Source organism: Dendropsophus ebraccatus, chromosome 1, assembly GCF_027789765.1.
Source record: "Dendropsophus ebraccatus isolate aDenEbr1 chromosome 1, aDenEbr1.pat, whole genome shotgun sequence".
Taxonomy (NCBI): domain Eukaryota; kingdom Metazoa; phylum Chordata; class Amphibia; order Anura; family Hylidae; genus Dendropsophus; species Dendropsophus ebraccatus.
In genome coordinates this window covers 6,113,657-6,129,394 of record NC_091454.1, presented here as the reverse complement: position 1 = coordinate 6,129,394, position 15,738 = coordinate 6,113,657, and the positions used below count along the sequence as shown (strand labels likewise).

The window sequence follows — 15,738 nt, the reverse complement described above, 5'->3', positions numbered from 1 at the left end:
TTGTCCAGGGATCATGGGAATTGTAGTTTTGTAAGGTTCCCCATCCCTGCCGTAGACCTAGGGTTATACCAACTCCCCACCATGGACCAATGAGAGGAGACCATTAGATTGTAAGCTCTGCAGACTATCTCCCTCCCACAGCCGTCTCCATTGGGCCGGGTGGTAAATCACATCCAGATGCGGCTGAGGGGATTGGGTTACACAGAGGGTCTCTATTATTATTACATAGAAATGCTTTGCGTTAAGTCTTGGGGGTTCTTCGCGGCTCTTCGGCTCAGGAAACGGCGGCAAATGATCTTCACACCTACAGACGGCCGGAATGGAAGGAAGCTGGATCTTCAGGAAGTCTCTACAGGTACCGGGGGGCGCCAACACGGAGTAAGGAATGTCCACAGACCTGTTATAAGGCGGCCGGGGTCACATGATCCATCTAGGGCGCTCTGATTGGATGACATCACTTATCCTCTATGAGGGACTTCAAATAAAAATTTACAGGTCATAATCTGCATGTGTCCATGGACGAGGACTCCATTCACTGACAGCAAGCTGGGGAGATTTAAAGGGGGGAAAGGTTATCAGACAGTTTCAGAACTTTGTTGACAAACTATTTAAAGTTGATCCCAAAATATGATGACGGTCGATGTGCGCCATATGAGAGCGACCAGAGCCCCCCTCATTTCTATTGTTTGGATCGGTCCATTGTGCACTATTAGAGAGTGGCGGAGACCCCCCCATAGCTGCTATAGTTTGGATTAGTCCATTGTGCACTATTAGAGAGTGGCGGAGACCCCCCCATAGCTGCTATAGTTTGGATTAGTCCATTGTGCACTATATGAGAGTGCCGGAGACCCCCCCATAGCTGCTATTGTTTGGATTAGTCCATTGTGCACTATATGAGAGTGCCGGAGACCCCCCCCCCATCGCTATTGTTTGGATTAGTCCATTGTGCGCTGTTTCTTCTGTCATCGCTTCCATTAATCATCTTGAGGTGATCCAGAGCTACAGGAAGGCTCAGATCCTAATCTCATAAAGAGGAGACGAGCGGCAGGACCCAGGGGGAGCCATCTGTCAGTGACATATAGCACAGCACATTAATGGAGGGCAGAGGAGTCATCCGACAATATTAAGGGGAACTCCACTTCTCTGTGTGACCTCATCATTACCAATGTATCAATGTACATTGTTACAATGTGTAAGATTCTCCTCATCTCTGCTTGCTGGGTTCTTCATGTTCTGATCATGTCGGAGGGTTTGTTACAATGTATCAGATTCTCCACATCTCTGCTTGCTGTGTTCTGCATGTTCTGGTCATGTCGGAGGGTTTGTTACAATGTGTAAGATTCTCCTCATCTCTGCTTGCTGGGTTCTTCATGTTCTGATCATGTCGGAGGGTTTGTTACAATGTATCAGATTCTCCACATCTCTGCTTGCTGTGTTCTGCATGTTCTGGTCATGTCGGAGGGTTTGTTACAATGTATCAGATTCTCCCCATCTCTGCTTGCTGTGTTCTATATATTGTGGTCATGTCGGAGGGTTTGTTACAATGTATCAGATTCTCCCCATCTCTGCTTGCTGTGTTATGTTCTGGTCATGTCGGAGGGTTTGTTACAATGTATCAGATTCTCCCCATCTCTGCTTGCTGTGTTCTTCATGTTCTGATCATGTCGGAGGGTTTGTTACAATGTATCAGATTCTCCCCATCTCTGCTTGCTGTGTTATGTTCTGATCATGTCGGAGGATTTGTTATAATGTGTCAGATTCTCCCCATCTCTGCTTGCTGTGTTCCATATTTTGTGGTCATGTCGGAGGGTTTGTTACAATGTATCAGATTCTCCCCATCTCTGCTTGCTGTGTTATGTTCTGATCATGTCGGAGGATTTGTTACAATGTGTCAGATTGCTGGATGTTCCATTCACCCACAGCAATCAGAAATCCTAAAACCTGAGACAAGCTACAACTTCTTCCTCTTCTTATTTCTTCCCCCTTCTCCCCCCTGCGAGGTCATGTGACCCGCTCGCTGTCTGCCGCTCTCGGGGTGACGCTCCCCGGGGTCCTCGTAGACTCATCCAGTAAACTGCTCCATTTGTCCAAAGTAAACAGTCCGGGCGAGCTGGAGACGGCCCAAACCGCGAGGCCTGCGCCGGACACCCTGGCCCCGCGCCAACTCTGTGAACCAAGATGGCCGCCGGCCGGTCCCTGAGTGAGCTCCGTGGCCAGTCTCCAAAACCACCGTCCCCTGGGGACCCCGACTCATCCGTCCAAGCACAACAACCTGAGAGGCGGAGGCCAAGCACCTAAATCACAGGCTCTTAGAGGGGGGCCCCCGCCGAGAGCCCCTAATCCGTCTGTCAGTGAATGGAGCCTCTGTCGCTGCCCTCCGCCAGGAAAGCCTTCCGGGATCTTCCTGACCTCAAAGTGTCTCCAGGAATCCTTCCACAAACAGCGCCGCCACGACACCAAACGCAACAAACTTCTTACACTTACAAAATGTTTTGCACAATCTTTTACCATTTAAATAAGAAGTTTTGCTAAACTTTTTCTTACGGTAAAAAGTTTTGTAAAAACTTTATCACGTGTAAAATTGTGGACAAGGGAGAGAAGTGTCCCCTCCGCCATCAGTAAGGGATGTGGCGCCCCCCTCCTCCTCCTCCAGCACAGCTCAGGTCCCCTCCGCCATCAGTAAGGGATGAGGCGCCCCCCTCCTCCTCCTCCGGCACAGCTCGGGTCCCCTCCGCCATCAGTAAGGGATGTGGCGCCCCCCTCCTCCTCCTCCGGCACAGCTCGGGTCCCCTCCGCCATCATTAGGGATGTGGCGCCCCCCTCCTCCTCCTCCGGCACAGCTCAGGTCCCCTCCGCTATCAGTAAAGGATGTGGCGACCCCCTCCTCCTCCTCCGGCACAGCTCAGGTCCCCTCCGCCATCAGTAAGGGATGTATCACCCCCCTCCTCCGGCACAGCTCGGGTCCCCTCCGCCATCAGTAAGGGATGTGGCGCCCCCTCCTCCTCCGGCACAGCTCGGGTCCCCTCCGCCATCAGTAAGGGATGTGGCGCCCCCCTCCTCCTCCTCCGGCACAGCTCAGGTCCCCTCCGCCATCAGTAAGGGATGTGGCGCCCCCTCCTCCTCCAGCACAGCTCGGGTCCCCTCCGCCATCAGTAAGGGATGTGGCGCCCCCCTCCTCCTCCTCTGGCACGGCTCAGGTCCCCTCCGCCATCAGTAAGGGATGTGGCGCCCCCCTCCTCCTCCTCCGGCACAGCTCAGGTCCCCTCCGCCATCATTAGGGATGTGGCGCCCCCTTCTCCTCCTCCGACACAGCTCAGGTCCCCTCCTCCATCACTAAGGGATGAGGCGCCCCCTCCTCCGGCACAGCTCAGGTCCCCTCCTTCATCACTAAGGGATGTGGCGCCCCCTCCTCCGGCACAGCTCAGGTCCCCTCCGCCATCATTAGGGATGTGGCGCCCCCCTCCTTCTCCTCCGGCACAGCTCAGGTCCCCTCCTCCATCACTAAGGGATGTGGCGCCCCCTCCTCCTCCGGCACAGCTCGGGTCCCCTCCGCCACAGCTCGGGTCCCCTCCGCCATCAGTAAGGGATGTGGCGCCCCCTCCTCCTCCGGCACAGCTCAGGTCCCCTCCGCCATCATTAGGGATGTGGCGCCCCCCTCCTCCTCCTCCGGCACAGCTCAGGTCCCCTCCGCCATCAGTAAGGGATGTGGCGCCCCCCTCCTCCTCCTCCGGCACAGCTCAGGTCCCCTCCGCCATCAGTAAGGTATGTGGCGCCCCCTCCTCCTCCCGCACAGCTCGGGTCCCCTCCTCCATCACTAAGGGATGTATCGCCCCCCTTCTCCTCCTCCGGCACAGCTTGAGTCCCCTCCGCCATCATTAGGGATGTGGCGCCCCCCTCCTTCTCCTCCTCAGGCGCAGCTCGGGTCCCCTCCGCCATCAGTAAAAGATGTGGCGCCCCCCCCCCTCCTCCTCCGGCACAGCTCGGGTCCCCTCCACCATCAGTAAGGGATGTGGCGCCCCCCCCTCCTCCTTCTCCGACACAGCTCAGGTCCCCTCCGCCATCAGTAAGGGATGTGGCGCCCCCCTCCTCCTCCTCCTCCGGCACAGCTCGGGTCCCCTCCGCCATCATTAGGGATGTGGCGCCCCCTCTTCCTCCTCCGGCACAGCTCAGGTCCCCTCCTCCATCACGAAGGGATGTGGCGCCCCCCTCCTCCTCCTCCTCCGGCACAGCTCGGGTCCCCTCCGCCATCATTAGGGATGTGGCGCCCCCTCCTCCTCCGGCACAGCTCAGGTCCCCTCCTCCATTACTAAGGGATGTGGTGCCCCCTCCTCCTCCTCCGGCACAGCTCAGGTCCCCTCCGCCATCAGTAAGGGATGTGGCGCCCCCCTCCTTCTCCTCCGGCACAGCTCAGGTCCCCTCCGCCATCAGTAAGGGATGTGGCGCCCCCTCCTCCGGCACAGCTCAGGTCCCCTCCGCCATCAGTAAGGGATGTGGCGCCCCCTCCTCCGGCACAGCTCAGGTCCCCTCCGCCATCAGTAAGGGATGTGGCGCCCCCCTCCTTCTCCTCCGGCACAGCTCAGGTCCCCACCGCCATCAGTAAGGGATGTGGTGCCCCCCTCCTCCTCCTCCGGCACAGCTCAGGTCCCCTCCGCCATCAGTAAGGGATGTGGCGCCCCCCTCCTCCTCCTCCGGCACAGCTCAGGTCCCCTCCGCCATCAGTAAGGGATGTGGCGCCCCCCTCGTTCTCCTCCGGCACAGCTCAGGTCCCCTCCGCCATCAGTAAGGGATGTGGCGCCCCCCTCCTCCTCCTCCGGCACAGCTCAGGTCCCCTCCGCCATCAGTAAGAGATGTGGCGCCCCCCTCCTTCTCCGGCACAGCTCAGGTCCCCTCCGCCATCAGTAAGGGATGTGGCGCCCCCCTCCTCCTCCTCCGGCACAGCTCAGGTCCCCTCCGCCATCAGTAAGAGATGTGGCGCCCCCCTCCTCCGGCACAGCTCAGGTCCCCTCCGCCATCAGTAAGGGATGTGGCGCCCCCCTCCTTCTCCTCCAGCACAGCTCAGGTCCCCTCCGCCATCAGTAAGGTATGTGGCGCCCCCCTCCTCCTCCTCCGGCACAGCTCAGGTCCCCTCCGCCATCAGTAAGGGATGTGGCGCCCCCCTCCTCCTCCTCCGGCACAGCTCAGGTCCCCTCCGCCATCAGTAAGGGATGTGGCGCCCCCCTCCTCCTCCTCCGGCACAGCCCAGCTCTGTGCACAACATGCTGATCCCATTTTCCGAGGTCGTTACGGTTTTGTGCTATTAATTCCGGCCAAAACCACGGAGACCAGAAACTTTCTAAAACTGGGTTTTCTGTGAACTGACCCCAAAGCCGAGAGCCGCTGGCACCAGCATCTGAGCCGTAAATCTATATTTATATATGGAGCGCGGTTATGGCGCTGACGTCACGTTGTCCCTCCTGGTGATTCGTTATGGAATATTTTCTCTGATAAGAGTGTAAGCTCCAGAGCAGGAAAGGTTTTCTATGGGGATTTGCTGCTGCTCTGGACAGTTCCTGACATGGACAGTGGTGGCAGCAGAGAGCATTGTGTCACACTGGAGAGAATACACCACTTCCTGCAGGACATACAGCAGTTGACATGTACAGGAAGACTGGAGATTTTTAAACAGAAGTAAATGACAAATCTTTATAAAACTTTCTGACACTGGTGGATTTGATTTTTTTCCCCTTTAAATACAATGGACATCCGATAATCCGAAACTGCACATCCTTTAATCCAGAATTATATAAGGGATTCCTTAGATTATTTCGAAACATTGAATTTCCTTTAATCTGGAATGTCATAGTTTAGAATAAGTGAAAGCACGAAAATACGCAAAAAGAAGTGATGCAGAGCTGGAAGGAAGGACGCTAATCTGTTAATCCAGAATCTTATGATCCGGAATCTCTTAAGTGAAAAGAATAACTCCAAAGCACAAATGGAAGAAAATCACTTGACCTGAGAAGAATCCAAAATAGCCTTTCATCTGGAAGCGGACGGGCTGTCCTGACCTCGCCGGACATGGCCGAGACAAGTCCTATAATCCAGAATCTCTGGGGCAAGAAGAACAACCCTAAAGTTGTCTAGCGAATGAATTCCAATAATCTGGAATGTGTGAGGTCTGAAATGAGACGATTTCCTTCAAACCACTATCTGGCAATAAGATGAACCTTGAACGTGTGTGTATATATATATCTCCATCCATCCATCTCAGGATTGCAAGACTGGAAAGAAACAACGACCTTTAATCCAGAATCTGATAATCCGGCAATAATCCTAAAATTGGATTGCTAGAAAGGAGTGGATAATCATGTGTTGCCCCCATATAAATACCAGGCCATTGCACTGCATGGTGTGGGGTGGCGGTGGCGGCGGTCTCCTCTCATTCCGCCTGCACACGTGTTTGGCGCGGCCGTCGGGGGACGGGGAAGGGGGATCGGTTTGCCAGTAGCGTCCTCCAGGAGGGATGAATTTTCCACTCGGGGACAGCGAGTTCACAGAGCCCACCGCAGACCCCGGGCGAGGGGAGGAGGAGGAGGGGGGCTGCCAGACATGATCAGGCTCTGCCGCGGTCTCACAGGGGAAGCAGCCGCTTCATCTCCTAATGAAAATATTCCGCTCCGGCTTCTTGTCCGTCAGGGATCAGCTGACTGCTGGGGGGATATAGAATACTGATCCTAACCCCCCCGGCCCCCACACAGTGACCACATCATAACAGGGGCGCAGCCAAGACAGACAAGAGCAGATGTTCAATGGATTAACCCTGAAATACTCTGTGCTGCTGAGAACCTGACCCACACTGCTCAGCACAGGCCTCTACTGAAAGACTCTGTGCTGCTGAGAACCTGACCCACACTGCCCAGCACAGGCCTCTACTGAAATACTCTGTGCTGCTGAGAACCTGACCCACACTGGCCAGCACAACTGCACAAGCCTCTACTGAAATACTCTGTGCTGCTGAGAACCTGGCCCACACTGCCCAGCACAGGCCTCTACTGAAAGACTCTGTGCTGCTGAGAACCTGGCCCACACTGCCCAGCACAGGCCTCTACTGAAAGACTCTGTGCTGCTGAGAACCTGGCCCACACTGCCCAGCACAAGCCTCTACTGAAAGACTCTGTGCTGCTGAGAACCTGACCCACACTGCCCAGCACAGGCCTCTACTGAAAGACTCTGTGCTGCTGAGAACCTGACCCACACTGCCCAGCACAGGCCTCTACTGAAAGACTCTGTGCTGCTGAGAACCTGACCCACACTGCCCAGCACAAGCCTCTACTGAAATACTCTGTGCTGCTGAGAACCTAACCCACACTGCTCAGCACAAGCCTCTACTGAAAGACTCTGTGCTGCTGAGAACCTGACCCACACTGGCCAGCACAAGCCTCTACTAAAATACTCTGTGCTGCTGGTTACATTGCTCCTGAGATACTCTGTGCTGCTGGTTACACTGCTCCTGAGACACTCTGGGCTATTTGTTACACTGCTCCTGAGATACTCTGTGCTGCTGGTTACACTGGTCCGGAGATACTCTGTGCTGCTGGTTACACTGCTCCTGAGATACTCTGTGCTACTGGTTACACTGCTCCTGAGATACTCTGTGCTGCTGGTTACACTGCTCCTGAGATACTCTGTGCTGCTGGTTACACTGCTCCTGAGATACTCTGTGCTGCTGGTTACACTGCTCCTGAGATACTCTGTGCTGCTGGTTACACTGCTCCTGAGATACTCTGTGCTATTAGTTACATTGCTCCTTAGATACTCTGTGCTGCTGGTTACACTGCTCCTGAGACACTCTGGGCTATTAGTTACACTGGTCCTGAGATACTCTGTGCTGCTGGTTACACTGCTCCTGAGATACTCTGTGCTACTGGTTACACTGCTCCTGAGATACTCTGTGCTGCTGGTTACACTGCTCCTGAGATACTCTGTGCTACTGGTTACACTGCTCCTGAGATACTCTGTGCTACTGGTTATACTGGTCCTGAGATACTCTGTGCTGCTGGTTACACTGGTCCTGAGATACTCTGTGCTACTGGTTACACTGCTCCTGAGATACTCTGTGCTACTGGTTACACTGCTCCTGAGATACTCTGTGCTGCTGGTTACACTGGTCCTGAGATACTCTGTGCTGCTGGTTACACTGCTCCTGAGATACTCTGTGCTGCAGTTGGAGTGCGCCCCCCACCTGCAGTTGCTGGGAGCTGTCGGTCAGGTTGTCCTCTCGGCGTCGGGCCTCCTCCAGGAGTTGGGCGTTCTTCTTCTTCTCCACCTGCTCTTTGTGTTTCAGCGTCGCCACCTTCTTATTCTGGTCCTTATTTTGCCTGGAAGAAAAGTAAGAGGACAGAAGTGAGATCTGAAAGCCCCCCTTACGTCACCCAGCTTTCCCAGACCCCTGAATGGTAACCCCCCCTGTCCTATGACTGCATGACGGCTGTGACGTCGGCCATCTTGGTAGTCACCCAGGAGACAGGAAGGGGCGTGAGCACTTTATGCTTATGTAACTCCCTTCCCTAACTTCCAGTAAAGCCGTGGTTAGGGGGGGTGAGGACTGACGCACTCAGGGGGTCCGGATCAGCTGACGGATTACGCGCCAATCCTATGTGGTTTGGACACAGAAGTTGGGCCGGGAGCTTAGGCCAACGCGAGGAGAATTTAGCTGACATGGCCGCTGGACACAGCCCAGGGCCCGGGCCCTATAATTACCATCAAGTCAGGAATAGCCGGGACCCAGGATGACCCACGGGGGGAGGGGCGAGGGCATGGACTGACCCGTCATGTGACCACCATGTCACACATAAGACTAGACTCCATTCTGTCTCCTCGTGCACACAGCAGTGAAAGGGTTACAGGACGCTCAGGGTGACCCTCTCGCCCCACACAATGGCTTTGCTGATGGTCCCGAAACGCACAGAATCATCCAGGGGCGTCCGGGCCATTGACTCACACAATGGGTGAGCGGGCACGGGACAATCCGGCTCAGCACAAGCTGCCCGTGACCCCGCTGACAGGGCAGGCCGCATTAACCCCTGGATCCCCAGAAAGGACACCAGGGTCAATCTACATGTATCGCTACGAGACCCCCAGACATATATCTGCAAACAGCACAGCAGCGCCCCCTAGGGGACATATTATTATAGAGGTGGTGCTGCCATTATAACCCCCCCCACCCCCCCCAATAACAGGGATAATGGACGTGAAACGTGAGCCCGTCGTGGCGGGATTAATAGGGTTCATTCTCTGGAGGTTGTACTGTGGCGGCATCACCCGTACAGGCAGATGAGAATCATGGGTAATCTGTCCGGGATAGAGGGAACTCGTCGCCCCCCCCCCCCCCAACCCAACCCAACATCATATGAAGAACTCCCTAATCCCAATATGGGGACCCCCCCTTATAATAAATGACCCTCTGGTGACCCCCTACAATAAGGAGGCCCTATGGTAACCTCCCTATAATAAGGTGACCCCAGCCCGAATAGGAAAGTGACCGCCCCTATAAGGGAACCCCCCTCCCCCCCCCATGGTGACACCCCTAAAGAGTATATAATAAGATGACCCTATGGTGATCCTTGCCTATAATAAGGTGACCCTATAGAGACCCGCCCCTATAATAAGATGACCCTATAGTGACCCCCCTATAATAAGGTGACCCTTTAGTGATCCCCTACAATAAGATGACCCTATAGTGATCCCCCTATAATAATCTGGCCCTAGAGTGACCCCCCCTATAATAGGTGACCCTATAGTGACCCCCTATAACAAGATGACCCTATGGTGACCCAACTATTGTAAGGTGACCCTATAGTGATCCCCCTATAATAATATGGCCCTAGAGTGACCCCCCCTATAATAGGTGACCCTCTATAGTGACCCCCCTATAATAAGGTGACCCTATGGTGATCCCCCCCTATAATAATGTGGCCCTAGAGTGACCCCCCCTATAATAGGTGACCCTATAGTGACCCCCTATAATATGAGGACCCTATAATGACCCCCCCCCATAGTAAGTGCTGAGCAGCAGCCGTCAGTCCCCTCTCCTCTCTATGTGTGGTGTAAATCCACCGTGACACTCTGACCATTTTGTTTGAGATAGAACAATTGCCATTCAGGCGTCCTGGAAAGCTGGGTGACCATTCCAGTAACAAAGGCAAAAGGTGGAAACCAAAGGAACCACAGAAGTAACAAGGCAGCATGCGAGCGGCACTTACCTGGACGTCATGCTGAGGGGAGCCGCGTGTCCGGGGAAAAAAGAGACAGCGAGAGAGAGAGTCAGATAAAGAGACAGAGGATTATTACAGACAGGAGACAGAGAGCGGAGGTGGGTCATGTGACTACGCTCCAGGTCAACGGCTGCAGAACCCCAATCCCCATCATACACCGAGAGGAGAAAGATATGAAGGCATGCTGGGAGTTGTAGTTTTACAGGTTGGGGCCAAACACAGCAAGTCACATACATCCGCCATTTATTCCAATTCTGGGTGTATATCTAGTTCTATGGTGCCCCCTAGTGTCAGCTGTGAGTGTTGCAGTTATAATCCCCAGTCCCCGGTGGTCTTCCCCCGCTCCCCCCTCACCTCTCCAGCTCGGCGATCTTGGTATCCTTCTCGTTCTTCTCATTCTCCATCTCCTTGAGGATCTCCAGTAGCCGGTCCACCTCGGCCTGGGACTTGCCGGCCTCCTCGCGGTACTTGGCCACCTCCTTCTCCAGCTGCTGTATCCGCTCGCTCACCTCTGGGCCGGACTTTGCGTCCTGCGCAGCCTCGTGGGCCTGAAGAGACACAACCGATAGCGTCACACACAACCTGACCGATTCTATCAGACAAGCCCTGTGGGGTGACACAGGCAGCCATATTGTTTAAAGGGGTACTCCGGGGAATGCAGGACATACAGCAGCTGATAAGTTCTGGAAGACTGGAGATTTTTTTAATAGAAGTAAATTACAAACCTGTATACCTTTCTGACACCAGCTGATTTGAAAGGTGTTTTTTGTTTTGTTTTTATTTTCTGGAGTGCCCCTTTAACAATGGGCCTGTTCCCCTTTAATAATAAGTGAGTGCAGATCTTTCCTTCTTGACACTTCATTTTCATCTCAAGGATGAAGTCAGCTTTCTAAGACTTGGTTGCTAGCCTGGCAGCGATGCCAACACTGGTCGTGATGGAAATCGGACAGCGCCCAGAGGTCTGGTTCCTGCAGCCTGGGACGATAACACCGATTTTCCATGACAGGACGGGTGGCTGTGCGCAGCTGGCAGGGTCCGCAGGGCAGATGGTCCTGCCCCTCCCCCTCCTGTTCTCAGCTGCCGTGGGTGATAATTAATAGTCGCCTGTTTACATGAGGCGCTCACCCCATACACCTGGCAGCGTCCCGCCATCCACATAACACACTGTGCCCTCTGTCACTGCCGGCAGGGCGAGGTCACCTCTCCAAAACCACACAGAACTAATCACAGGGCCACGCCGGCGACCAGATCCGCCCCGAGAATAGAGCCCACAGGGGACCAGGACTGCACATCACACTGACAGGAGGTCATACAGACACAGATGGGAGATTAGCCTGTAATATACCCCAGAGCTGCACTCACTATTCTGCTGGTGGGGTCACTGTGTACATACATTACATTACTGATCCGGTATTATACCCCAGAGCTGCACTCACTATTCTGCTGGTGGGGTCACTGTGTACATACATTACTGATCCTGAGTTACTGATCCTGTATTATACCCCAGAGCTGCACTCGCTATTCTGCTGGTGGGGTCACTGTGTACATACATACATTACTGATCCTGAGTTACTGATCCTGTATTATACCCCAGAGCTACACTCGCTATTCTGCTGGTGGGGTCACTGTGTATATACATTACTGATCCTGAGTTACATCCTGTATTATACCCCAGAGCTGCACTCACTATTCTGCTGGTGGGGTCACTGTGTACATACATTACATTACTGATCCTGAGTTACTGATCCTGTATTATACCCCAGAGCTACACTCGCTATTCTGCTGGTGGGGTCACTGTGTACATACAATACATTACTGATCCTGAGTTACATCCTGTATTATACCCCAGAGCTGCACTCACTATTCTGCTGGTGGGGTCACTGTGTACATACATTACATTACTGATCCTGAGTTACTGATCCTGTATTATACCCCAGAGCTACACTCGCTATTCTGCTGGTGGGGTCACTGTGTACATACAATACATTACTGATCCTGAGTTACTGATCCTGTATTATACTCCAGAGCTGCACTCACTATTCTGCTGCTGGGGTCACTGTGTATATACATTACTGATCCTGAGTTACATCCTGTATTATACCCCAGAGCTGCACTCACTATTCTGCTGGTGAGTTGAGCATTAGCTGCTGGTGGACATTATGATCAGTCTTGGTGGATAAGGGATGAGTATGGGAGGGAGCAGTGACTCCCAGAGTAATAATAATCCCATGTGGCAGTAATAATACTGGGGATCAGCAGGGGCGGAGCGCACACTATGGAGTAGGGAGGAGACATGCGGGATCGGCTGTAACACACGGGGCTACATGCGGCGACCACTTACTGATTTTCCAATGTGCTGTGACCCATCTGACTGCTGAGACAAGGACAAGAAGAAGAGCGAGGTCAAAGAGAAAACCCAAGAGGCTCCAAGGAACATTATTACATAGAGGTACCCCCCCCCCCCCAATTATTACAGGTCACGCTAATATAGGAGGGGGTCTCCAAACGCCCCCTATAAAATCCGTATACCATAATGGAACATTCAGGAAGGTGAGAGAACACATGACATATATATATGGAAATGATCAGATCCCCCCCCCATACTCGAGGTGCGGAGGGTCTGATGTGTTCCTGATAGAGTCCACCTTAAAGGGGTAGTGCGGCGGTAAAGAATTATTCACAGAATAACACACATTACAAAGTTATACAACTTTGTAATGTATGTTATGTCTGTGAATTGCCCCCTTCCCCGTGTCCCACCACCCCCGCCCGTGTACCCGGAAGTGTGGTGCGCTATACATACCTGTCACGTGCCGACTCGTCTCCGATCTTCAGTCAGTGAAGTCATCTTCGGACAGCCGAGTGATCGTCTGATTGGCTGAGCATAACTGTGCTCAGCCAATCGTGGCTGAGCAGCCGATGACGCGGCAGAGGGGGGCCGGCACTCAGGACGGTTGGAGGGATTCGGCCCGGCCGTCCGAAGATGACTTCACTGACTGAAGATCGGAGACGAGTCGGCACGTGACAGGTATGTATAGCGCACCACACTTCCGGGTACACAGGTAGGGGTGGTGGGACACGGGGAAGGGGGCAATTCTCAGACATAACATACATTACAAAGTTGTATAACTTTGTAATGTGTGTTATTCTGTGAATAATTCTTTACCGCCGCACTACCCCTTTAAGTAATAGAGTAATGACTCCCAGTGTGCGGGACTCCTCACCTTCCTGAGCTGGTTCTCGAGCTTCAGGCACTCCTCCTTCCTCTGCTCGAGCGCAATCTCCAAGGACTTCAGTCTGGAATCTTTCTTAAGGCCGGAGGACGCCAAGGTGGAGGCGTGTTCCTTCAGATCCAAAAGTGACGACTGCACAAGGACCGGGGGAGGAAAAGGAAGATAAAAGGAATATGTGTTATACAGCTACTTAGATTACATCCCGGACGAGCCCCCAAGTTTTTATTTAAAGGGTCACTGTCGTATTATTATATTTTTTTTTTATTTTTTTTTTGCAGAAATAAATAGTCCAGGCGATTTTAAGAAACTTTGTAATTGGGTTTATTAGGTAAATATGCCATTATCTGCATTCACAAAGACTTTCCCCAGGTCCCCCCTCCCCTCTCATTCACTGCTCATTATCAGAAAATCTCGACTCTTTTACATTAGTCAGGCCCTGTCTGTTCTATGGAGAGGGAAGGGGGGAGGAGGGAGCAGAGAGCAGAGAACAAAGGATTACACAGCGGGACATGTGTGAAAGCTGGTATTCAGAGGTCAGTACTGACTTGAGAGGAGATCGCCCAGTGATGCAGCTGTAAATTAACTCTTCGTTGTCCTGTTTTGGTGCCTCATCTCCCTCCACACCTCCCCTCTCCTTAGAGAACAATGAAGAAAGGGGGGAGACCTTCAAACTGCTTTTTCATGATAAAAATGCATTTTTCGGCTAATAAACCCAATTACAAAGTTTCTTAAAATCGCCTGGACTATTGATTTCTGCAAAAAAAATAAAATAAAATAAACAACAGTGACACTTTTAAAGGGTTGACTCTCTACAGCAGCTCTGGTACAACTACTCCAAATGGGGACACCAATTAAACCAGACACAGCACAGTAACAGGTGATTCTATATGTCTGTGTATACATCTTCTAGATGTATAGTGATTCATCCCGGACGAGCCCCCATGATTTATCTATAGGTCTTCTAGATGTATACTCATTCATCCCGGACGAGCCCCCATGATTTATCTATAGGTCTTCTAGATGTATACTGATTCATCCCGGACGAGCCCCCATGATTTATCTATAGGTCTTCTATATGTATACTGATTCATCCCGGACGAGCCCCCATGATTTATCTATAGGTCTTCTAGATGTATACTGATTCATCCCGGACGAGCCCCCATGATTTATCTATAGGTCTTCTATATGTATACTGATTCATACCGGACGAGCCCCCATGATTTATCTATAGGTCTTCTAGATGTATACTGATTCATCCCGGACAAGCCCCCATGATTTATCTATAGGTCTTCTATATGTATACTGATTCATACCGGACGAGCCCCCATGATTTATCTATAGGTCTTCTAGATGTATACGGATTCATACCGGACGAGCCCCCATGATTTCTCTATAGGTCTTCTAGATGTATACTGATTCATCCCGGACGAGCCCCCATGATTTCTCTATAGGTCTTCTAGATGTATACTGATTCATCCCGGACCAGCCCCCATGATTTATCTATAGGTCTTCTAGATGTATACTGATTCATCCCGGACGAGCCCCCATGATTTATCTATAGGTCTTCTAGATGTATACTGATTCATCCCGGACGAGCCCCCATGATTTATTCATAGGACTTCTAGATGTATACTGATTCATCCCGGACGAGCCCCCATGATTTATTCATAGGACTTCTATATGTATACTCATTCATCCTGGACGAGCCCCCATGATTTATCTATAGGTCTTCTATATGTATACTCATTCATCCTGGACGAGCCCCCATGATTTATCTATAGGTCTTCTATATGTATACTCATTCATCCTGGACGAGCCCCCATGATTTATCTATAGGTCTTCTATACGTATACTGATTCATCCCGGACGAGCCCCCATGATTTATCTATAGGTCCTCTATATGTATACTAATTAATCCTGGACGAGCCCCCATGATTTATCTATAGGTCTTCTAGATGTATAGTGATTCATACCGGACGAGCCCCCATGATTTATCTATAGGTCTTCTATATGTATACTGATTCATACCGGACGAGCCCCCATGATTTATCTATAGGTCTTCTAGATGTATACTGATTCATCCCGGACCAGCCCCCATGATTTATCTATAGGTCTTCTAGATGTATACTGATTCATACCGGACGAGCCCCCATGATTTATCTATAGGTCTTCTATATGTATACTGATTCATCCCGGACCAGCCCCCATGATTTATCTATAGGTCTTCTAGATGTATACTGATTCATACCGGA

At 52.1% G+C, this 15,738-nt stretch overlaps 1 protein-coding gene across 5 annotated transcripts in view; it reads right to left on the bottom strand.

The window, feature by feature from the left end:
* ERC1 (ELKS/RAB6-interacting/CAST family member 1) overlaps nt 1-15,738 on the bottom strand; it is an 86,168-nt gene that overhangs the window by 31,416 nt on the left and 39,014 nt on the right. For all 5 annotated transcript variants that reach the window (XM_069965077.1, XM_069965113.1, XM_069965105.1 and 2 more), the window contains 3 exons: nt 13,478-13,618; nt 10,608-10,801; nt 8,222-8,357 (listed from right to left, as the gene is read on the bottom strand). In XM_069965077.1, coding sequence (XP_069821178.1) covers nt 8,222-8,357; nt 10,608-10,801; nt 13,478-13,618 — 471 coding nt within the window. The remainder of the gene's footprint in view (nt 1-8,221; nt 8,358-10,607; nt 10,802-13,477; nt 13,619-15,738) is intronic.